Source organism: Rosa chinensis, chromosome 6, assembly GCF_002994745.2.
Source record: "Rosa chinensis cultivar Old Blush chromosome 6, RchiOBHm-V2, whole genome shotgun sequence".
Lineage (NCBI taxonomy): Eukaryota > Viridiplantae > Streptophyta > Magnoliopsida > Rosales > Rosaceae > Rosa > Rosa chinensis.
In genome coordinates this window covers 4758760-4782498 of record NC_037093.1, presented here as the reverse complement: position 1 = coordinate 4782498, position 23739 = coordinate 4758760, and the positions used below count along the sequence as shown (strand labels likewise).

The following is a 23739-nucleotide window of genomic DNA, read 5'->3' as shown; positions in this document are numbered from 1 at the left end:
GATGGCTTCAATTTCTGGAGTTGTGTGTGTGTGTGTCTTCTGTCGATGCTTCTATTTATATTGGCTGCTTTGTGAATTAAACTGATCTCTTGACTCTTTGAAGTTGAGTGAAATTCGGCCTCCTCTTGGCTCAGTGACTCTATCTTGATTTGGCTCCAATACTTATCGTCGGCTGACTTGACGATTGTAGCTAATCTTGATCGGCTCTGTTGGCATCATCAACGGCTGTAATTAATCTTGAAATAGACTATCTTGGATTGAACTCTCCTTATCGGCTAACAAACTTCAATTCGACTGAAATACTAGATCCCACCTCATCTTTATCGTTTATCAGCTTACTTTGTCGATTAGCTATTATCTTCCCAAGTTGAGTTTGAGTTGGAAACTGACTAGAATGACTTGAACAATCGGCCGATGGGCTTTTAGATAATAAATTTCTTTTTCGAATTGATGACTACAGGCCGGCCCATAGCTAAAAGTCTAGCTTTTATCTAACTTAACTTGGACCAACCAAAGTGTCCAATTATTCATCGGCCACCATTTCTGGCTACCAGCCCAAATTACTTGTTGATCGGCTCATTGTAATTAGAAATCATTCAACAAACATACACATTAGCTACGTCCTAGTGAACATGCAAATGTGGGTACAAACAGATACTTGGGGCAGTTAATTTAAGTACTTTTGTTTGTGTTTAGTTATTTTTTATAAAAATTTAATATATATTAATATGGGTCAACTAATGAGATAAGTTTTTTCTCAAACAATTAATAGGATTAAACAATGGAGTTAGTAGTTAAATTTAGATATTTACTAAATTCAATTCTAGCTATTTTTTAACCTAGTTTAATTTATTTTAATTTAGTTTTATAAAAAAATTGTAAAAAAAAAATTATAATTTTTTTACTATTTTATCCCTAATTTAACGGAATAATTGACGAGTACTAAAAGGACTAACGAAGGGATAGTACAAGTACCACTGGACTCTCTAAAAATTTGTAGATACCAAAAAGTGCATTTTGTGATACTTCAGGTACTATATAAAGATTTTACCCAAGAATAGAATGAATGAATCAAACTTGTGTATGTACTTCGAACAAATATTTACTAAATCATTGGAAAAATGATTTCCTTCCAAAATGTATGTCGTCCGATCCAACCTTAGAAAACCGACGTCCATTTTTTCCAATAATCTTCCGCTCATATCTTCTCCAAGTTTTAGCTAGCTCTTCTCGTAAATTAGTTCCATAATCAATGTAAATCATTCACTTTAAAGGTATCGTTGAATTGTTAAAAGTGTGATCATCTTTACTGGAAAAAAAAAAACTAAATTAGAGATCATTTCATCATCTAAAATTTATCAAGTACAATTTTCGTTGAACTGTCCATTTATTTAATATAGTTCATTTATTTAATATAGCAGGGCCTTTCCACTAAGGGATCCCTTTTTTTGTCCAATTTGAGGGATAACATGACAGCCCTTGGATCTGTTTTAATGACCTTCAACGGCTGAGATTATGTCAAACCATTTAACCCAGATTAACCTAGAATTCTCGAGTTCCCCAGTTCTCTGTCGCTAGTATAACGCTTAGAGAACTCCGACTTCGCAGCTCAAGCACCATCGATCTATTTCTTCAATTTCAATGTACATCAAGTGGGTTTTCTCTTAGCTGTGAGTGTATGCTTTCTTGCCAAAATGTCCACTAGCTCTTGCCTCATATTGTAATCTAATTGCAGCAGTTTTCAGGTTATTCATGATATGAAAGACGAAGGCAGGGATTGAGATCGATGAAAAAGAATGATCGGAGTCGAGAAGATGAAGCGGTACTCTAACATCCTCGATAGGCCTCTCAGCAAAGGAAAACAATAGGTCCTCTCTCTCTCTCTCTCATGCATCAAATTACTCAACCCTGAACTAAATGCGTGTGGTTTAATGGATCTCTGTGTATTGGGTAATCGATTTAAGGGGAAAGAACGAAACTTTGTACTGAATTGACCTTCATTTGAGTGATGAGGACCTGGGATTTTATGCTTTTATTGAATTTTACGGTGATTGAGATTTTGGCTGTTTGATGATTTTGGAATTTGATGGTTGTTTCAGGTCAGTTTGAGTGCATTTGAGTTCTTGTTTTTGGAGCTTGTGCAGTACAATCAGACATAGGTTGACAACATTGTCGAGCTAGAATGAAGGTGATTCACATTCTTGGTATTTTGGTTTATTTGTTACGTGCTCATGTACATTCAGATTTTGTTAGATTAAGGGTTCTATTAGATTGAAGAATGTAGTGGCCATGTGAAAGCTCGGGAAATTTCTTCGCTAGTATCATACATGAAAAGTACTTGTTATTGTTTGAAATTTGGAACTGATTTTCTCTTGCCTGATGACGGCTTGCATATGTCAGGAGCATACCTGATATTAACACTGAAATAAATGCAATAGTTTCAAACACTTTGTAGTACAACTTCTTTGCCAAAATTTTAACATTGATGATGTCGTTTTCTAGCTATATAGAGAATCTATTTCCTATGAGTTTATAGGTTTCCAAAATGACCAAGTTGATTGTTTTTCTCTTAGGAGTTGGGACAAGTAGGTAGAAAAAACATTTTTACATAATGAAATAGGAAGGTCCTGTTACTCACATATATGTAATTCGTGTGAATGCAGGTATGACATCAATGAAAGCATAAATGAGATGGAGAAGCAAACTTTGGTGACAAGTTTAGTATTTCACCCTCATAGGGATCGTAAGATTGGATTAGGAATCAAAGATATAAAGGTGTGTTATTTGCAAAATTGGATTTGCTGTTCCAAGTATTCGGACTTCATATCTTATTCTTTTAATTAATAGATAGGGAGTTTATCTCTTGAAAAATGGTCAATGGTTAATGCTTCTCCTTGGGTACATTTATATATTACTTGATGCAGGCTATGCTCTTGGGGCTCAGGTCTGGAGCTTTTTGGTGCATGCAAATTAGGTAGCTGACTCACTTGAGAAAGGCACTGAACATAATAAGGACGGGTACATGATTAGTGAGAAGGAACTAATGCAAGGTACTACAAATGGAAGCAAGGTTGGGTTGATGTTAAGGCCACGACTGGATCAAGATCTCATAATGCAGCCTAGTTTTAGGAGCATGTACCTAGTTTCTGATTTGTTTCCTTGTTTTGCTGGGCGTGTTGGCCCCTATTGTATATAAAAATGTTACTCTAGTTGGATTATAAAGTAATGTTCTGAACTACTTTATGTATTGTTAAAAACTTATGAGAATGCATATTCTTACCTTATGAGAATGCATATTCTTTTCCTATTCAAGCTTCATAAGTTTAATATAACCAAACAGAGGACTTCATCTAATTCTTAAAATTTGGCAACAAAAGGTTCGTGAAATAAAAAGCTTCTAATCATTTTCCTTCCTTTCTCCAGGGTTTTCCCAAAGCATAGACTGTAAATAAAGAAAAAGTACTTTCAGGAAAATAGAGACACAGCTCTAATTAGCACATGCTGCTGGGAATAAACCTCTAATAGCTGCAAGCAGTCCAATATCTGGAAGAACTAACTGAAACATGAAACAACATAACAATAGGTGCACATGATAGAACTGATCTGCAAACTCAGAAGCAAATTACTATACTATTCCAGACCCAAATTCAACATCAATTCTGAGAACCAAAAAGCAAACACTAGCAATCTTCTCTGCATCTCCAAAAAGTGCATCCAAAAAGTAAATGTCAGCATGTCTCCTCTGTATCTCCAAAATAACTACTGCAAAGAAAACTATGCTTAATCGTGTAGACCAGCGGCTAATCATCCTGACCACAACATGTACATGGAAAAAAAGGAACTATTAATTCTTTGAATTTTTTTTCTTCAGATTCTAGGAATAGTATAAAGAGTGGTACCTGTGATGAATAACTATCATCATCTATGTCATCTCCACCAAAATTTTCAGCAAATCTAAATGGGAAAAATAACATATATTTAGTGACACACTAACCAAACAATTAACAACAAAACATGAAATATGTTAAATAAGCATTCTTACTGATTGAGCAGCACTGGACAATTGCGTTTGTCATGGGTCTGCCCATCTTTGCCACATCCATGACAATGTCTACCGGTACTATTGCGCTTTCCATTTGCCTTCTCTTTTCCTCTCTTAATTCTTTTTACCCTTCCTTTTGTCTTAACTTCATCTGGTTCACGAAAAGTAGTTTGATGAGTTGAAATTCTTTTTACACAAGGCTCCACACCTTCACTACTACAATTGGCAAGTAGTGGCCTAATCTTCTCAATCAAAGAATCCATTGTTTCACTAAACAATTGACTTGCTTCTTCACTTAAGACAACACTATCAATTACATGTGAATATTGCTGGAACAATAGACCACGTTTTTCAAGTAAAGTCTTCCTAATAGTTACAAAGAAACTCTTTCCTTATAAACTCATTAGTCCTTCTGCTCCTCCTACTAGAACCAATTCTTACAATAAACCCAGCTGCAGATGCATATTTGGTATAAAAAACATATGCCTCCTCCCATGTTTTAAATTCCTGACCTTTGAAGGGTTTAAGCTCATTACTCACTTGAGGATAGAAAGCTGAAGTAGAGACATTTTCTTGTGATGGAGGAATAACTTGAATAGGTTGAGTTTCTACTTCCGCATGTAAAACCATCCCATTAGTCTCCATTTCCGTAGGTACAACCATCTCATTATTATCTTCCATATCTTCAATTCCTTTGAGAACTCTGTAATGTATAAAAGATGTTGATAATATCAATTATAGAATACCACAAGACATACAGCAAAACTAAAATTTTTCATTAAATTAATGAATGGAAAGTCATTTTTAAATGAATGAATGCAAAGCCATGAAACTAAACAGATACCATAAATTTCTTGATTAATTTATGGGTATTTATTTTTTTGTTTCCTTTAACTGACTTTTGCTTTCCTTGCAGCTCTGCAAATGAGACGCTAAGCACTTTGAAATTTGCCCTGCAAAACTAAAAATTTCTACAGACTTAGATTGCAATTAATCAAACTTTTAAGAGGCTTTTTCTGGGCGATGCACTAACCCATATCTATTTAGTAGAATAAGGTATAACATTGGTTTCTTTCGAGCATAAGCTCATAGCATATAAACTCCAAAAGTTTCAGGTCCTCCATATTAATCAAATCAAGTTTCCATATAAACTCTAAAATTTTAGTTCTTTTCAAATAGACAATCAAAGATAAAGAGTGAATTGATGACATAAGTTAGAACACACAATAACAAATATGGATGAACCCATAAAATTGGGCATCAAACAAGTTTCAAAATAGAGGTCTCTTCTACATAATTGAAAAGAAATACCATAAGAGAAGAAGAGCCATACCTGATTTTTTTTAGAAAGTAAACATCAGTATACCACAAACCTTTGTTTCTTCGATGCTCTCTCTATCTCTCTCGAGCAGACTCTTGAGCTTCTCCCATTCCCCTTCGCGCTCTTCTCTGAGCGCCAAATCAAAAGAATTGAGGTTTAGTTTCACGGTTAATCGTGGTCAGAAAGGGTTAAATGGTTTGACATAATCTCAGCCGTTGAAGGTCATTAAAACAGATCCAAGGGCTGTCATGTTATCCCTCAAATTGGACCAAAAAAGGAATCCCTTAGTGGAAGGGCCTGTTTAATATAATTCATCCAAACTAGCTGCGACTTGGTTAATTTTGTACAGAGATTGTACGGGTCATGAAAGTCGGTCAACCCAAACCACTTACTGACCATTTTTTAACTAAAAGTTAAAAAGTAAATTGAGAAAAATTTATTAGTAACTTTGAGTTGTGCGCATTTTTTCCCCAAAGAATCTGCCGCCCGACCTCTTCGTTATTTCCAGATCGACGGGTCAGCACCCAGCTTTGGAAGGGTCACCTTCACTACCACGTCTAGTTGCATGTATGATTATTCTACGCTATGTTTTCGTCACATTAATTTGGATTATGGTCCACTCTAACGGTATGTATTATTTACAGCTTTGAACCTTTCACGTCCTATTCTCTTATTTGAATTCTGATATAGTCCACACGTCCTTGTAATCAATTTTATTTTCCTCTCTCTCGGCTTGCCGTCTCAATTAGACTGCTTCAAACCTACTTCCAAGAAACAAGTCCAAAACCAAAATCCCCCTACACCCTTTATATACCTCTCTTCACATCGCCAACTCTGCTCATCCATCTCAAGCTATCCCAGTTCCATAATCGAAATATCTTCCACATCCATATTGAGCAGAAGCAAAACCATGAGGACTACTGCAAGCAAAGCAAAGAAGCAGCAGAATTTGTTGATGCGCTTTATTTCTTTACCCTTTCGGACTTTAGCCAAGGCCAGGAACTTCTACATGAGGGGTTTGGAAGATTGCGCCAGTAAGGTGGGTGGCGGCGGCGGTGTTGGCGGTTACGCTGCTTCGCAAGTTCACTTGCCGAGGAGCTTTAGTGTCAACTCTTCGGGTTCAAACGACGACGAGGATGTGAGGCAGCTTATCAGAACTGCGTCGTCAAAGAAGAACAATGCAGGGAAAGAGAACAAGGACCACAATATCAGGACTGCAGCTAGTTCAGATGTGAATAGAAGTAGTGTTAGACCAATTGTTGGTGTTAGACAAGCTGCGAATGGTACTAACAATGGGAGAGGGATGAGGAGCTATAGTGTTGGGTTGAAGATGATGAGGATTGATGAGGAAAGGGCTTCTACTTTTGAGGAAGATGAAGTCGATGTCAAGGCAGATGTGTATACAAGGAGCAGAAGCTATGCTGTTAATAAAAGAAATGCTGGGTTTGCATAGGAATTACTGAAGGTTAAATGTCGATCTGGATTTGATTAATCGGATGTAATTACAATTCTCTCTTATCCACTCCGTTTGTTTATTTGTTAAATCATTTTTCTGGGCCAATCCAACTCTGTAATTTGAGACTGCATGCATTAGTGTATATAACTTTCTTTCATTTGTCGTTGAATTAGTCTGAAGTTCTTTTTGAATTGATTTGCCAACATAAATTGACGAGCCCATCCTATTATGTTGTATTTGGATTCAAGAGCATTTGTCCGTGGGCTGTGATATGTTAGTTATTGGTTTAATTAACATGGAGAATAAATGAGTTTAAAATATAATGGATGGAGTGAGAATAAAATATAAAAAATTAAAACTTCTGAAAATACTTGAGTAAAAATCAACTAAGTACGTAAACATAACTCACTAATATTACTACTTGTCTAAACCAATTTGGAAACATTGGCTCAAACTATGTCTTATTTACACTAATTGTATTGTTATGGCATGATAGGTACGTGATAAGCCATGATCGCCGTTTTGGTTGCAAAATACAATGTGATGGCGACATTCCTTGTTCCATATGTTTGGCTCCTTGCATCTTCTGTGTGCCAAATTATTGTGTCATCAAATTAATTTTAATGAGGAGGCGGTTCGAATTCAGGTTTATGTCAAGACGGGGCTCATTCAATTTTCTTCAAACACAGATATCATCTTCATTCTACTGTCTCTAAAAAGCTAAAGTTCTCTTTGAGAAGCTCCTTGAGATTTTATAAGAGCATCTCCAACCATTTAGTCATAAGCTAAAGTCATATGCAAAATTTGACTCCCCTAGAGTCATCACTATTCATTCAATTTTTCCATCTCCAACCATGTTTAGTTAAAAGCCAAAGTCATTTAATAAATTAATCATTTTAGAGAATTAATTAACTACAATATGAATTTTTATATCATACATAATTATGTTATATAATATATCGTCATTAATTGATTAAAAAAAATTATTTATTTATTTTTGGGAATCTATATATTCATGCCACGTGTCAATGCTATTCGGATCCGATATCTTATCTCTATCTCGGTTGAGATTTTATTTATCACGTGATAAGATAAGATTTTCTATCTCAACTTTATTACCGATTCTAGTGTCACGTGTCAGTCGTTGAAAGGCTAGTTAGATTACGTTTTTGATTTTTATCTGCCACGTGTCGTATCCTATCTTCAGATATCCTTTTCCAACCCTCCATAAATACGGAGTCATTCACTCCATCATAGCTCACCAATTCACAAACACATCTCTTCTCATATCAGAAGCTTAGAAATTCTTAACTTCATTTTAATTTTATATTTTCGGTTCCTTGTTGCAATGAATAAGTTTCGGAAATTGCTGATGCAAGAGGAAGAAGATGCCATTACAAGAAATCGTCAAAGAGCCCTGGTGATGTAGGCAACTTCCTCTCATATCTTGAGGATCCAAGAGGAAGAATCACAGTGGGGTGGTTCACAGCCCAGGCGCCAGTACATCGCAAGAGATCGAGAATGACAGGACCCGCCCCGGATTTCACCCTGAAATCCGAAGAGGCCCTGCGGGGCCCACTTTAGAAGAAATTCTACCAAAAATTTAACAGAACTTCCCCTAAAAATGGACAACCCAAAACCTGTAGAAAAACATCTACACTTCTAAATCATCCATCCTTATTCTCCTGGAGCCACCCTGCTCCCTATATCACAACATCTCTCATTTCATAAACAATTCTGAATTTAAGAATATTAATCTCATAGGTTATCAGAGCAATCTAATGTACAGGCGTACAAGAGAATAGAAAACAAGATAAATGACCGATGCTTTTATAATGCGGAAGCTATGACAGCTATGCCTCAACCCCAAGTACGCTCGACCTCAAGCTAAACTGGCCTGCAAACTGGGCATTTAAAACCGAAGGGCCCAGGGGAAAACATTTAAAATCCGTTAGAGTGAGTGGACGAAAAATAAGTACTTTCAGATGTATAAGTAAAACTTAATGCTTTCCCAAGTTATTCTCTAAAATCTCGCATGCAGTAACAATCTTGAAAACACTCTTAATCATCCTCTTTACTGAAATCTCAATCACGTAACAAGAACATCTTGAAACCTCTTAAAATCTCATCCTCAATCCTTATAAAAACATCCTTTTCATGAGGCTCGTTTGATGACTAGAAAGGACTGCTGTGTAACGTCCCGAACCTGAATCCACCGGTTTACTAGTCATTTGGACGGTAAACGACAACTATTTTCACTTTTACTTTCGTTTCCGTACTTTTAGTGGCCCTAAAAGTTGACTTTTCGTTCGGATCAAAATTTGAGGAAACTTCCTTCACAAAAATTGTAGAGAACGTTAAACCGAGCGCGTGCATATGTGGTGTGTAAAAATTGGAGTTCGTATGTGAAAGTTATAAGCGAAAGATTAAAGTTACTGTTTATGGTTACTGTTCATGGTAAGAAAATTATATATATAAGGAAAATTACTGTGGTAGGTTTCCAAAACCGGAAACCCACCTTTCTCTCTCCTCTCCCCCGATTTTCCCCTCTTTCTTCTTCGGGAAATCCTTCTTCCCTTCGATTGGCCTCCGTCCGGCCATCACCCGGCAGAAAGCCGGCCACCACAGGGTCGCCTCCTCCCCCTGGTCACGCTGGTGCCCTTAGTTTTCGACGATTTGGCCGGAAAAGCTCGGATTGAAGCAAGGTTTGCTCCGGTTGCAGTTTTGGGGTTTCGCCGATTTCCGACCATTCCGGCTACCTCCGGCCACCAGGTTAGCATCGAAGATTCGGTTTTTGATGGTGATCATTTCCCCTAAGGTAGTTCAATCCAATTTGCAGTGTAGATATCGAATTGACAATTTTCCATTTTTAGGGTTCTTGAAGTTTCGAGCTTTTCTTCACCAGCTTGATTCGACCACTTCGAGGTAAAATTGGATGATGTTGTAGTTGGGAAGTTGGTTGGGCTTGTTGTGTAGATGCTAGTGCCGGAGTTTGGTGGCCATCGGAGGTGGTGGCCGCCGGCGCGTGGGGCCCACGCGCTGCCACTGTTGGTGGCGCGTGGAGGCTTATATGGCAGTGTTTTAATTTCAGTTTTTAGCCCATTAAATTGTATATTGTTGTAGAGCTTGTATGTGAAGTTTGGTGAATTTTGGAGGAGTTTGGAATTGTTTGTGAATTTCCGAAGTTTGGAGTTTTGTGATGGAATTGTGGGAAATCTGGGCGTCGGATTTCCCTCGTTTTCATTGTGGAATATGTAAATTGAGGAAGTAGTGCTGTGGAAGAGATTTGGGTGGAATTTGAGAAGTAATGGAGATAGGGATTTTCGAGTTTCGTTTAGGTTCGTATTTATTTTATCGGATTGCCGTTTACGGAAACATAATTGTGTACAGGACGACGTACCGAGCTATTGCTCGATGAAGTAACTCGTTTGCGTGGTCGCCCAATAGTACTGTGAGTGGATTTTTGTTTTTTTAAATAAGTGATGCATGCATTTATTTACTAAAGTACGTTCTATTTAATTAACCTATCACTTTCCGAGCATATGAATTGATTTTGGAATTTAATTATGATTTATTTCGGTATGACTTTCGGAATTGGTTTTGGAATATATGATTATTATTTGGAAATATGATTTACGAGATTTTTCGACGACTTATTTTACCGAGATGATTTTTGGATTACATATTATATTTAGTAGGCAAGTTCGAGATATTCTGGAATATTATTGGAAATGAGATTTTTCCGAAGGAATTTGGGCTCGTACTAATTTCCGGGTTTGGTTCTGAATTTGAGAGTATTTGGCGTGCGGGGTCACGTCATTGGAATATATTTATTTGTTTTCTCGTGAGATATTGGGAAAGCCTTTCGGATTTTATGGATTTTGAATGATTTCCTCACCATACTCGGGTCATTCGATTAGGTCTCCTCCTCACTTACTTTGCGTTTGTGAGTGGCAGTTGAGGCAGCTTATTCTCCTCCTCACTTACTTTGTGTTTGTGAGTGGCAGTCGAGGTGATTTATTCTCCTCCTCACGTGGGTGGCAGTCGAGGTTATTAGTTCTCCTCCTCACACAATCTATGTGTGAGTGGTAGTCAAGGGTAGGTTGAGCCTAAGGGGCTCCTTTACCCGTATGGTGACGTCCCTTCCCCATATTCTACTATTTGTTACTTGACTAGCGGGGCTAGTCCGATTCTTTTAGCCAGCGGGGACTGGTATGTTTTCACGAGACTCCGAGTATTAAAGACATACGTTTTATAAATGTTGCATGCATCGGGAATTTTTTTTTTTAAGAAATAAATGTGGGAAAGTATGAAATCTTTTTCTTTTAATTTGTTTATTTTTGTCCACTCACGCTAACGTTTTTCATCTACTTTCCCCTGGGCCTTTCGGTTTCTAATGCCCAGTTTGCAGGCGTTATTAGTTGAGGTCGTGCGTATGTGGTTCGAGGCATAGTTGACGAATAGCTTCCGCACTTCTTTGTTTGGCTCTGATCTATTGTGGGTTACTGTTTTGGGTAGTCCACTTTAGGGGTGACTCGACCAGTTCTCGGTAGAGTTATCACTAAGGTGGGCCCCGCAGGGCCACTCCGGATTTCGGGGTGAAATCCGGGGCGGGTCCTGTCATGCTGTCTAGTCATCTCATGCCATCTAGGAGGGACTGCCACCCAGATGACGCATCGGAATGGACTGCCAACCGGAATAGGAGGCGGTGGATAGAAGGGACTGCCAACTAGCCACAAGTAGTAGACGGGACTGCCGACTAACCACAGGTAGTAGACGGGACTGCCGACTAACTACCTCATGTCATCTGGAAGGGACTGCCAACCAGGTGACGCATCGGATGAGACTGCCAACCGGGCTGTAGTCTGGAAGGGACTGCCAACCAGACTATTACCTAGAAGGGACTGCCAACTAGGTAAGATACGCATGCGCCAAAACTGGCCTCCTTAATAAACTGAATAACCTCCTCAAGAAACTGAAAATAACCTCAAAATCTCAATAAATCCTCAAAAACATCCTCGAAAGCATAAAATCAAATACTCTGTAAATCAATAAATGCTTTCGGAAAGAAAACTCAATCTAACTTCAAAGCTGATAAGTACGGAGCTCAAAGCTCAATAAATCTCGATAAATCAATCATGCTCAAATATTCGATGAAACATTCGTACTCGTGAATCCTCATAAAAACCGATATTCGAAATCCAAAAATTCTCATAATATTTTCTGAATCAGTCACTTCCCGAAAATCATTTCTCAACTCAATAACTCCTGAATAACTATCTCAAAAATCTACTAAAAGTCCTTGGGAATGAATTTCAATACTAATCTCGTAATTCATAAATAAATCTCGATAAACTAAATCTCATAAAACCATAAAACTCAATAATTCAAATTATAAATTAAATCTCAATCGGAAAATGCTAATATACTGCATGCACAATTAATTTAAAATAAATGTCCACTCACAGTACTATTTAGGCGACCATGCATACGAGTTCCTTCGTCGAGCAATAGCTCGGTACGTCGCCCTGTACACAATTATTTGTACATAAATAATTACCGGACGGAAAATAATTTTACGATAATCAATAATTAAGTCTCAAAACCCAAAACCTCAACTTCTCCAATTCTCTTCCACATCCAACCAAACTTCACCAACACTGCCCACTCATCAATTTCAGACTATATAACAATTATGGAGGAAATCCGACAACCGGATTCACGATTAACATTAATCGAAATTCAAATCGTTAGAAATTTATAACCGATTCAAAACTCCACCAATCCTCACCAAACTTCATATATAAGCTCTAAGATAATTATAGAATTCAACTAGCCAGAAATTGAAATTAAAAAGCTACCATAGCCGCCGCTACCGCCGCCGCCGCTGCCACCAACTCTAATGGCCACCAAAATTTGGCAGTAGCACCTTCTCAACACACACATTAATTCTTTCAACTACAACAAAGCCAGAAAATGGCTAGAACTACCTCAACAATTAAGGTGAAGATTATACCCGAAACGTGAACAGTGTCAAGAATTTCAAACCTTTGATTCGTCGATTTTTCCTTCGATTCGTGGAACAAGGCTTGGAGGAATATCATCCACGTCTCGAGGCGCATCGATCAAGCTCAAAAATGCCGCCGGAGATGGCCGGAATCTGGAAAATTTTCCAGAAAACCCGAGCTGCTACAGTGAACTTGTTGGCTTCGATTCGTCGTCTATGGTGAATGATAGGGTGCAAGCCATATATAGATAGAAACCTTGTTTCAAGAAGAAGAGATGGACACCAATTTCATGGCCATAGGTGGCCGGACGAGGCGGTAGCGACGCCGGAAAGTTACGTCGGCGAGAGGAAGAAAACTGGAAATTTTCGGGGCTTTCCCGAAATGGAAAGTCCAGATTTCTATTTATAGACATGAATTCCACAAAATTACAAAACTGCCACTCACTTAAAACCCTTATAACTTCTTCGTTACTACTCCGATTTTTACGTACCACATATGCACGCGCTCGGTTTAACGTACTCTACAACTTTCATGAAGGAAATTTTCTCAAATTTTGACCCGAACAAAAAGTCAACTTTTAGGGCCCCCTAAAAGCATTGAAACGATAGTAAAAGTGAAAGTAAAAGTTGTTTACCGTCCAAATGACTAGTAAACCGGTGAATTCGGGTTCGGGACGTCACATTCTCCCCACCTTATAAAAATTTCGCCCTCGAAATTCCATACTATTCAAGTAGAGATGGGTGCACACGCCAATCCATAGTAAACAGTCACGAAGATGAATAACACATCAATCGTACGGCCGTGGCGATGATAAGGCACAGAAAAGATGTGCAAGTCAGCTCAAATCATGTAGAAATTACCTTCAAAACTGATCCAAAACTTGACCAATTAGAACATGGAGATCAACCCTTAGAAGAAACAATCCTCTAACTGAAATCTAGTCAATTATTGTAATCTGAATAATTCTCACAGCATTCTTACTAAATTCAGTGTATTAGGAGGTAGATTTACTTCCACTCATTACTGACCGTCCTTAACAACTAAGGGAGAACATCGTCAAAGCATTATGTTTGAAGCAACCTGTAAATGGTTCAACTATGTGAGCAGAAACACCTACTAAAATTCTCAGAATAAAGACTCAAGGCTAAATCAAGGTCGGTTACTTGAACGAACTACACCTTGAAACTGCATAACGAAAATCAAATCTTCTTTGGATTAAGTTTTCCCTTTGCAATCTTAAGTCAACGACTGGAGTAGCTAATAATTTCGACAATCTCGATTACACAAGCAACCAAAAACATATACTTAGAACCCCAAATGTATCAATGTTCCAAGTTGGATACCCTTGTCTTACCTAACTACATACTCACAAGTACACAACTTCGACGTCAAGAAATTTAGGTCAAATAATAGTTCAGATGACTCATGGTATCAATATTACAAACTATTCAGTTTGAATAGTAGCATTCATACTCTTTTTCATATACCTCATACAGTGAAGATCCACTTTGTTCACCAACAACATGATAATACATTTACTCACACTTAAAACAATTTCAATTCGTACACGGGTTATGGAAAGTCCAACAGTTAATAAAACACCACAAGATGCTCACTGATAACCCATATGTCTGAAACAACCAATTTCCTTAGCAACCACAAAAACCACACTTCCTGTTGTCTATTTGTGCTTGGATTTTTGATCGAATGTCGTGCACGTAGAGGTTCCACAGTTGTCAAGCATATCAAAGAGTAGCCTCGAACCAACCTATAAGTTCTTAATCATGAAGGTTATAGGGTCACTACACTTCCTTTGCGCTACTTTGATACCCAACTAAAACATTGATTAAAGCCTTGAAATGACATCTAAGTCAACCAGAGAAACTTCTTTGATACATACCCTGCTGGCCATAAGGCGACACATTTCGCATACCTGTTCATGTTCAAAATTTCTGTACCAGACTGCTAGCAAAGTAGTCTATTCTTTCTTCTCTGCGTTTCCAAACCATAATATTCCAATAATCAACGTCAAACTTGCAAGTATTTGAGTATAGCAAACTCTCCTTGCATGGCTCAAAGCCGATATCCCCAAACGATACTGTCATCGCTAAACTGAGGATGAAGTAGCTGGAGATCCGCCCTCTAACAACACTTATTCAATAATATTTCAGCTACAACAACAATTCCAAAAACTAATCTGCGCTAACTAAGATTGCACCAAAATTTCCCAAACCTCATCTCGCTAAGCATAAATCCAACAACACAACTCAATCATAGTCGCTCAACAATCTAGTACTTCAAGTGTCAGTTGAAACCCTTGATAAAACTCAAGTCCAAACAAACAATTTCCAAACTCAACTCCAACATTTTGCCAAGTCATCGTACCTATAAACCCGTGATGGTGACCGAATATCAATCGTACCAACAGCTTTCTATACTTCTCCAATCAAGGGCCACCATACGGTAGAAAGATCGATCAAAGTGAAAACTAAATTTCAAACTGTTTAACCCATTACCACCAGTAACGGTACCAAGGTAGTAAAATTCACTTAATTCCTTCAAAGCAATCTGTTAGTATATGTATGCAACTCAAGCAACCACCAATTTTCCTAGATGACAAACACCGTTCACAGAGTCTTTCCTCGAACATCAACCTTGATGCAAAACAGATACCCGTCTAACCTCTCTTATCATACAAACCGGTACTAGAATATGAAATTAATCCAACCACATGGCGATCCAATTCCACAATTAAATCACCGTTGAAATACGTCACTGCAAAGACAAACCGCATTACGTTTGACCCACATATAACAAGAATTCTGGTCAAACCTTAATCTGAAATATTTTCGGGGCCAATTGGGAAACTTATTTCCATAAAATTATTCCACTAACCACTCTTACAAAATCACAATCCAACTGTCTAACAAAAGCTTCACCAAGAATCTATCACAATTAATCTTCAAGGCTCCACAATTTATAACTCGAATCATACTCCGTATCACAAGTAATTCCACTTGCACTATTATGAATACCCAACATTATCATTACCGCTATTCTCCAATTTTAGGTACAACCATTTCAGCCAAAAACGGATAACCAATTAAGTACACTCACCGGTACAATCTCATATACAAAAGTTGTTTCTCATCTTCTCAATTAAATACTGCCAAACATCGTAACTCGATTGTAAAGCTCTAAGCGTCCAACTAAATATTCAAGTTTCAAACATAAAACTATACCAAAAACTTAAATTCTGTCTATCTCCTTACTCAATACGATCCAAAACTTCAAAAGGATCAATTATAAGTCAACGTATCTAAAATCAATTTCTTCCAATCCGGACAAAACGAAATCCAAACATCATGGTTAGGTCAAAGGCCCAAGATAACTAGTCATGATTTCCAAGTAATCTCCAACAACTATCAATGATATCATAAATGTCACTTACATGCCATATCACATCACGTAACACATCTCCTGAAACTTGGTTCAGCGTCACAACCACTAATATTACTAGTTCCATTTCCATCAACAATTCTGATTCTAAAGCAATTTATAGCAAACTGAGACAACCCAAATCTATGCCCACTCAACTCTAACAATCAAACACGAAATCGAACTCCAGTCTTGCACCTTAAACCTTACCCCAACAAACTTGTTGGCATCGAGGGAGAGATAACCACCACATTCCCTCGGATCGCATTTCGTAGCATAACTCAACCCTATAAGGTAATCTAACATCACCATCACCATGAAAAGGTGCAAGACACTTAAACAATCTGATATGCAGATAAATCCATATGAGATCGGCGTATAAGAGGCATAGCACCTGAAGGAAAATCAACTAACCATGTACCTTACATACTTGATGAATACTTCAGCACCGAAGAGTAAACGATGGGGAACCGCTGCAGTCGGGCCATCACTCGGGAGGTACTGAGCAACATCAAGCATATAAGGTAACTAGATTGAAACATGTCTACAGAATCTTACCACCTAGTGCTTTGATACCAACTGACAGGACCCGCCCCGGATTTCACCCTGAAATCCGAAGAGGCCCTGCGGGGCCCACTTTAGAAGAAATTCTACCAAAAATTTAACAGAACTTCCCCTAAAAATTGACAACCCAAAACCTGTAGAAAAACATCTACACTTCTAAATCATCCATCCCTATTCTCCTGGAGCCACCCTGCTCCCTATATCACAACATCTCTCATTTCATAAACAATTCTGAATTTAAGAATATTAATCTCATAGGTTATCAGAGCAATCTAATGTACAGGCGTACAAGAGAATAGAAAACAAGATAAATGACCGATGCTTTTATAATGCGGAAGCTATGACAGCTATGCCTCAACCCCAAGTACGCTCGACCTCAAGCTAAACTGGCCTGCAAACTGGGCATTTAAAACCGAAGGGCCCAGGGGAAAACATTTAAAATCCGTTAGAGTGAGTGGACGAAAAATAAGTACTTTCAGATGTATAAGTAAAACTTAATGCTTTCCCAAGTTATTCTCTAAAATCTCGCATGCAGTAACAATCTTGAAAACACTCTTAATCATCCTCTTTACTGAAATCTCAATCACGTAACAAGAACATCTTGAAACCTCTTAAAATCTCATCCTCAATCCTTATAAAAACATCCTTTTCATGAGGCTCGTTTGATGACTAGAAAAGACTGCTGTCTAGTCATCTCACGCCATCTAGGAGGGACTGCCACCCAGATGACGCATCGGAATGGACTGCCAACCGGAATAGGAGGCGGTGGATAGAAGGGACTGCCAACTAGCCACAAGTAGTAGACGGGACTGCCGACTAACCACAGGTAGTAGACGGGACTGCCGACTAACTACCTCATGTCATCTGGAAGGGACTGCCAACCAGGTGACGCATCGGATGAGACTGCCAACCGGGCTGTAGTCTGGAAGGGACTGCCAACCAGACTATTACCTAGAAGGGACTGCCAACTAGATAAGATACGCATGCGCCAAAACTGGCCTCCTTAATAAACTAAATAGCCTCCTCAAGAAACTGAAAATAACCTCAAAATCTCAATAAATCCTCAAAAACATCCTCGAAAGCATAAAATCAAATACTCTGTAAATCAATAAATGCTTTCGGAAAGAAAACTCAATCTAACTTCAAAGCTGATAAGTACGGAGCTCAAAGCTCAATAAATCTCGATAAATCAATCATGCTCAAATATTCGATGAAACATTCGTACTCGTGAATCCTCATAAAAACCGATATTCGAAATCCAAAAATTCTCATAATATTTTCTGAATCAGTCACTTCCCGAAAATCATTTCTCCACTCAATAACTCCTGAATAACTATCTCAAAAATCTACTAAAAGTCCTCGGGAATGAATTTCAATACTAATCTCGTAATTCAAAAATAAATCTCAATAAACTAAATCTCATAAAACCATAAAACTCAATAATTCAAATTATAAATTAAATCTCAATCGGAAAATGCTAATATACTGCATGCACAATTAATTTAAAATAAATGTCCACTCACAATACTATTTAGGCGACCATGCGTACGAGTTCCTTCGTCGAGCAATAGCTCGGTACGTCGCCCTGTACACAATTATTTGTACATAAATAATTACCGGACGGAAAATAATTTTACGATAATCAATAATTAAGTCTCAAAACCCAAAACCTCAACTTCTCCAATTCTCTTCCACATCCAACCAAACTTCACCAACACTGCCCACTCATCGATTTCAGACTATATAACAATTATGGAGGAAATCCGACAACCGGATTCACGATTAACATTAATCGAAATCCAAATCTTTAGAAATTTATAACCGATTCAAAACTCCACCAATCCTCACCAAACTTCATATATAAGCTCTAAGATAATTATAGAATTCAACTAGCCAGAAATTGAAATTAAAAAGCTACCATAGCCGCCGCTACCGCCGCCGCCGCTGCCACCAACTCTAATGGCCACCAAAATTTGGCAGTAGCACCTTCTCAACACACACATTAATTCTTTCAACTACAACAAAGCCAGAAAATGGCTAGAACTACCTCAACAATTAAGGTGAAGATTATACCCGAAACGTGAACAGTGTCAAGAATTTCAAACCTTTGATTCGTCGATTTTTCCTTCGATTCGTGGAACAAGGCTTGGAGGAATATCATCCACGTCTCGAGGCGCATCGATCAAGCTCAAAAATGTCGCCGGAGATGGCCGGAATCTGGAAAATTTTCCAGAAAACCCGAGCTGCTACAGTGAACTTGTTGGCTTCGATTCGTCGTCTATGGTGAATGATAGGGTGCAAGCCATATATAGATAGAAACCTTGTTTCAAGACGAAGAGATGGACACCAATTTCATGGCCATAGGTGGCCGGACGAGGCGGTAGCGACGCCGGAAAGTTACGTCGGCGAGAGGAAGAAAACTGGAAATTTTCGGGGCTTTCCCGAAATGGAAAGTCCAGATTTCTATTTATAGACATGAATTCCACAAAATTACAAAACTGCCACTCACTTAAAACCCTTATAACTTCTTCGTTACTACTCCAATTTTTACGTACCACATATGCACACGCTCGGTTTAACGTACTCTACAACTTTCATGAAGGAAATTTTCTCAAATTTTGACCTAAACAAAAAGTCAACTTTTAGGGCCCCCTAAAAGTATTGAAACGACAGTAAAAGTGAAAGTAAAAGTTGTTTACCGTCCAAATGACTAGTAAATCGGTGAATTCGGGTTCGGGACGTCACAGAGAAGCTATGGAACGACGATTGAAAGCTCTTTACTTCACTTCGCCGTGCAGGTTCCAAGGCGATATATTTCGCAGAAGGTACAGAATGCAACCTCATGTGTTTAACCAAATGATGCATGATGTCGCCAACCACGATCCGTACTTCGTGCAAACTGATGATGCCTCCGGCAGAGTTGGTTTGTCTACCGAACAAAAGCTGACTTGTGCTATGAGGACGCTTGCTTACGGGCTTCCGGCCGACCTGTGTGATGAGTTTCTAGACGTAGTTGAATCTACAGCTTTGGAGATCTTGTCGCACTTTACTAGAGCAATCTGGAATGTGTACCACGATCATTACCTTTGTCGACCAACTCCGGCATATTTGCAGCGGTTGCTCGATGTTGCCGACGAAAGGGGGTTCCCCGGAATGGTGGGAAGTCTCGATTGTATGCACTGGCAGTGGAAAAACTGCCCAACCTCATGGCAAGGGCACTTCACTGGTTATAAGGGAAAACCCACAATCATTCTTTAGGCGGTCGCATCATACGATGCTTGGATTTGGCACTCCTATTTCGGACTTCCAGGTTCCCTTAATGATATTAATGTACTTGGAATGTCTCCATTATTCAAGGAAATATGCACAGGTGAGGCTCCTCGAGTTTCGTACCATGTAGGTGATAGAGAATATGGCCAATGCTACTACCTAGTCGATGGGATCTACCCTAAATGGGGATCTTTTGTGAAAGCAATTAGAAATCCAATTACGCCAGAGCAAGCTCATTTTACAAAGATGCAGGAGTCATACAGAAAAGACGTGGAGAGGGCTTTTGGCATTCTCCAAGCTCGTTTTGCAATAGTAAGAGGACCCGCCCGTGGATGGGATAGAGAGGATCTATCATACATCATGATGACCTGCATTATTTTGCACAACATGATTGTCGATGATGAGCGTGAAGAAGATGAAGAGTCGCCTTTTGACCCCGATGATATCCCCACCAGACCAAGGAAAGCACAAATATATGAGAGGTATAAGGATGATCATGAGGTTGAGCGCAACCGTCTTGAACTTGAGGAGTTCATGACCCGTTACCAGGGGGTTAGATGCCCAATTGTGCATAGAGTCCTTCAAGGAGATTTGGTTAAGCACCTCTGGAACATGAAGCTACAAGCAGAGCGGAACCGCAGATGAAGAGATTATATTTTCACGCTTTCAATAATTGGCAATGTGGCCATTGTGTGGTTTGATTGTTTGTGTGTTTATGCTTTGTAATGTTGTGTGGTTTTATTTTATTGTTAGTGTGTTTATGCTTTTGTAATGTAGTGTGTTTTATTGTTATGAATAAAAGTGAGATAAAAACAAGTTTTTGTTTTTATTTGTTAACTATAAAATAAAGCAACAATTTTATTTCATAATTGAAAAACATAAGTGAAAAAGTACAACCAATAAAATATTTCTAATTTCTCCCCATCCATTGAGTCTCTTGAACTGGCACATAGAGGTCCAAGTTAGAGTCATCTTCACTATGTGGTGTATTTTCTTTTGGAGAAAAGGAGGGTTCACGAAATGCACCAGCATTAGAGCTTTGTTCCTCCCTCTCAATAATTTGTGCTTGCTTCCTCTCCCAATAACTCTTTTTTTTGGGTGTGAAAATTGATGGATCCACTGTCATTGTGCGAGCATCATCCGCGTGCTGCTCAGCTAATTTAGTCTCCTCCCTGAGTCGCAGCCTGTATTCGAGATCGCGCTCTCCTTGTCTGCAATCCTTTGCATTTGTAATAAGAGTTCACCTGTTTCATCTTGCCTGGATTTTTTCTTAGCAGCCTTCTGAGCTTTTTGACCTGGGGGGCGTGCATGCACATTTGAAGAGCTTGGGGAGTCACTTGCGGGAGTGCCGTCATCCTCGAAGTTGATAGAGGTAGGAAAACTTGAGCTACCGACATTCATGCCTAGAGGATTGCTTAACTTTTTTTTATCCTTTAATATTGGCCAACAATGCTCAAACGCAAACTCCTCTCCTTTAGCTAAGGTATGATATATTGACTTAGCTTGTAATACCTACAAATAAGAAGATATTAATCATGTACTACATATATTTATACGAAAGTCAATATACATAACATGCTAAAATAACGGTAAAATTAATTTTAAAAATAAGAATAAAACGTCAAGAATAAGGATGATTACCTCGTCGGTGGTGTTATCACCACTTCCTCGAAGAAGTGCCGCTTTGTTAAGAGCTTGACGCCATTTTTGGCATGCCGGTCTAATCTTTTTCCAACGACCGTCACACCCTCCTCCCAATCTAACCACGCCTCCGGCAGGCTTGCAAGTCTCGTATACTTCATGTATACGCTCCCACAATTTGTTTTTTCTCTTGACTAGTACCCTTAGAGCCGTCTTCACCAACGGTAACTACAGCTATGCACAAGGCTATATCTTCGGCGTCCTTCCAACACTCTTGTCTTGGGTTAGGTATCTTCTAAAAAAATTGAAAGCTAGCTAGATGAAGAACATTGGTGAAAAAGAATGAAGTTTGGAGGAGATTGGAGATGTTTTGGAGTGAAAAATTATGAAGAAGAGGGTTGGTATTTATAGAATCTATTAAAGTTACTGTTCCAACGGGCAAAAAACATTTTTCTGATTTTTTAGAAAATTTTCTTTTATTTTTTCAATTTTTTTTTGGTTTAAAACACATTTACTTTATTATTAACCGTTGATTTTAATCCACACAGTTTTTTGAACCGTCAGATTAGATATTCCCTAAATATATATTTACTTTTTAATTTTTAGAACCAATTAATCTTAGCCTTTCATTTTAAATTGAATTAATGATGCATGAATCTCAACCGTTGGTTTTCAGGACCGTTGGAAGCCCCAACGGCTTCTTTCACTGGAGGGGCCCAGTGTCGGCCATGTTATTGCGCGTGTGATTCCAACCGATCTTTTTTTTGTCCTTATGCGTGTTTGCAGGATTCAGTCCCCAGTTTGCGCGTTGCTTCTATCTGCAAAATCAATCCCATGTGCAGTTGGGGCCCACCATCTTCTGTCCTCAGCCAAAATGGCTTTCGTTCCAGCGAGTTTCGTCAAAATGACTCCCCTTTTGACTAATAAGTCAAAATGGCTAAGGTAAGTGAATGGTTGGAGATGTCTTCTTGAAAAGCCAAAGCCATTTTGGCTTTTGACTACAACCGTTGGAGATGCCCTAAGGGCAACTTCAACCCTTAGTCAAAAGCCAAAATGGCTAGGGTAGTTCAATTTCATCATCTCCAACTCAAAATAAAGTGGAGTCAAAATGACTTCTTAGTCAAAACTTGAGTCATTTTGACAAAGAAATGAAGGACGAAAGCCATATTGGCTCGGTGGGACACGTGGTGTGCCCTAGATAGTAGCTACACAATGGAGGGCTGAAATTCACTCTGTATTGATTCAATTCAAAATGGAGGGCCCAAATTAATTGGTATAGAAAACAAAAGAGTAAATATGTAATTACTTAATTTCTAATCTTACGGCAAAAAAAAAAAAAAACGATGAATTAAATTCAACGGCTAATAATAAAGTAACAGATTTTTAAATGAAAGCAACATTTTTTCTAAAAATTTATGAAAAATTAGAAAATTATTTTATTATGACGATATATTATATATGATATATAATTTCATATTGTAATTAAATGATTGTCTAAAATGATTAAAATTATGAAATTAATGACTATGACTTTTGATTAAAAGGGGTTGAAGATATTTCTTTGTAACTTGGGTTACCAATTGACACAAGTAATTAAAAAAAAACCCTAAGACCGCTGTTTTCTCTCTGTGCTGCCACCAAAGCCGGATTTCTTCCTGGCACCGCATCGGTTTCCTCCCATGCATCAAGGAAACGTTTTAGTATGGAACTGCAGGGGCATCGTCAATCTGGAAACGCAGCGGGCGTTGCTTGATATGGTGCAAGCCAAAAAACAAGCCTCATTTTTCTTTCGGAAACGTTAGCAAGAAAAACCTCATGGACTCTATCACCACGAAACTGGGTTTTAAAGGAGGGTTCTGTGTTCCACAAGAGAAAGAGTCGCAGGGACTGGAGCTCTTTTGGAATGATGATACGCATGTAGACATCAGAAATTACTCACCGCATCACATTGACGCTGTGATAGGAAAACCGGGTATGCATCTATGGCGCTTCACCGGTA

At 38.5% G+C, this 23739-nt stretch overlaps 2 protein-coding genes and 1 long non-coding RNA gene across 7 annotated transcripts; all 3 read left to right on the top strand.

Annotated features, from left to right (window-relative positions):
- The first annotated feature begins 1531 nt into the window (after positions 1 to 1531).
- Positions 1532 to 3307, top strand: LOC112174216. 5 transcript variants are annotated; one of them, XR_002925900.2, is made up of 5 exons: positions 1532 to 1670; positions 1746 to 1868; positions 2100 to 2188; positions 2664 to 2775; positions 2925 to 3307. It is a non-coding gene; the product is annotated as an uncharacterized LOC112174216 (long non-coding RNA). The 5 variants fall into 5 exon arrangements; XR_002925901.2 differs by having other exon boundaries at positions 1546 to 1652; XR_005801258.1 differs by having other exon boundaries at positions 1550 to 1652; positions 1739 to 1868.
- Positions 3308 to 6122: 2815 nt separating this feature from the next.
- Positions 6123 to 7053, top strand: LOC112173442. Its single transcript, XM_024311065.2, has one exon. The coding sequence runs from the start codon at positions 6274 to 6276 to the stop codon at positions 6814 to 6816; it is 543 nt and encodes a 180-aa protein (XP_024166833.1). The 5' UTR covers positions 6123 to 6273; the 3' UTR covers positions 6817 to 7053.
- Positions 7054 to 19583: 12530 nt separating this feature from the next.
- Positions 19584 to 20744, top strand: LOC112170623. The gene is made up of 2 exons (XM_024307967.1): positions 19584 to 20001; positions 20140 to 20744. The coding sequence occupies exons 1-2, from the start codon at positions 19584 to 19586 to the stop codon at positions 20742 to 20744; spliced, it is 1023 nt and encodes a 340-aa protein (XP_024163735.1).
- Positions 20745 to 23739: the final 2995 nt, after the last annotated feature.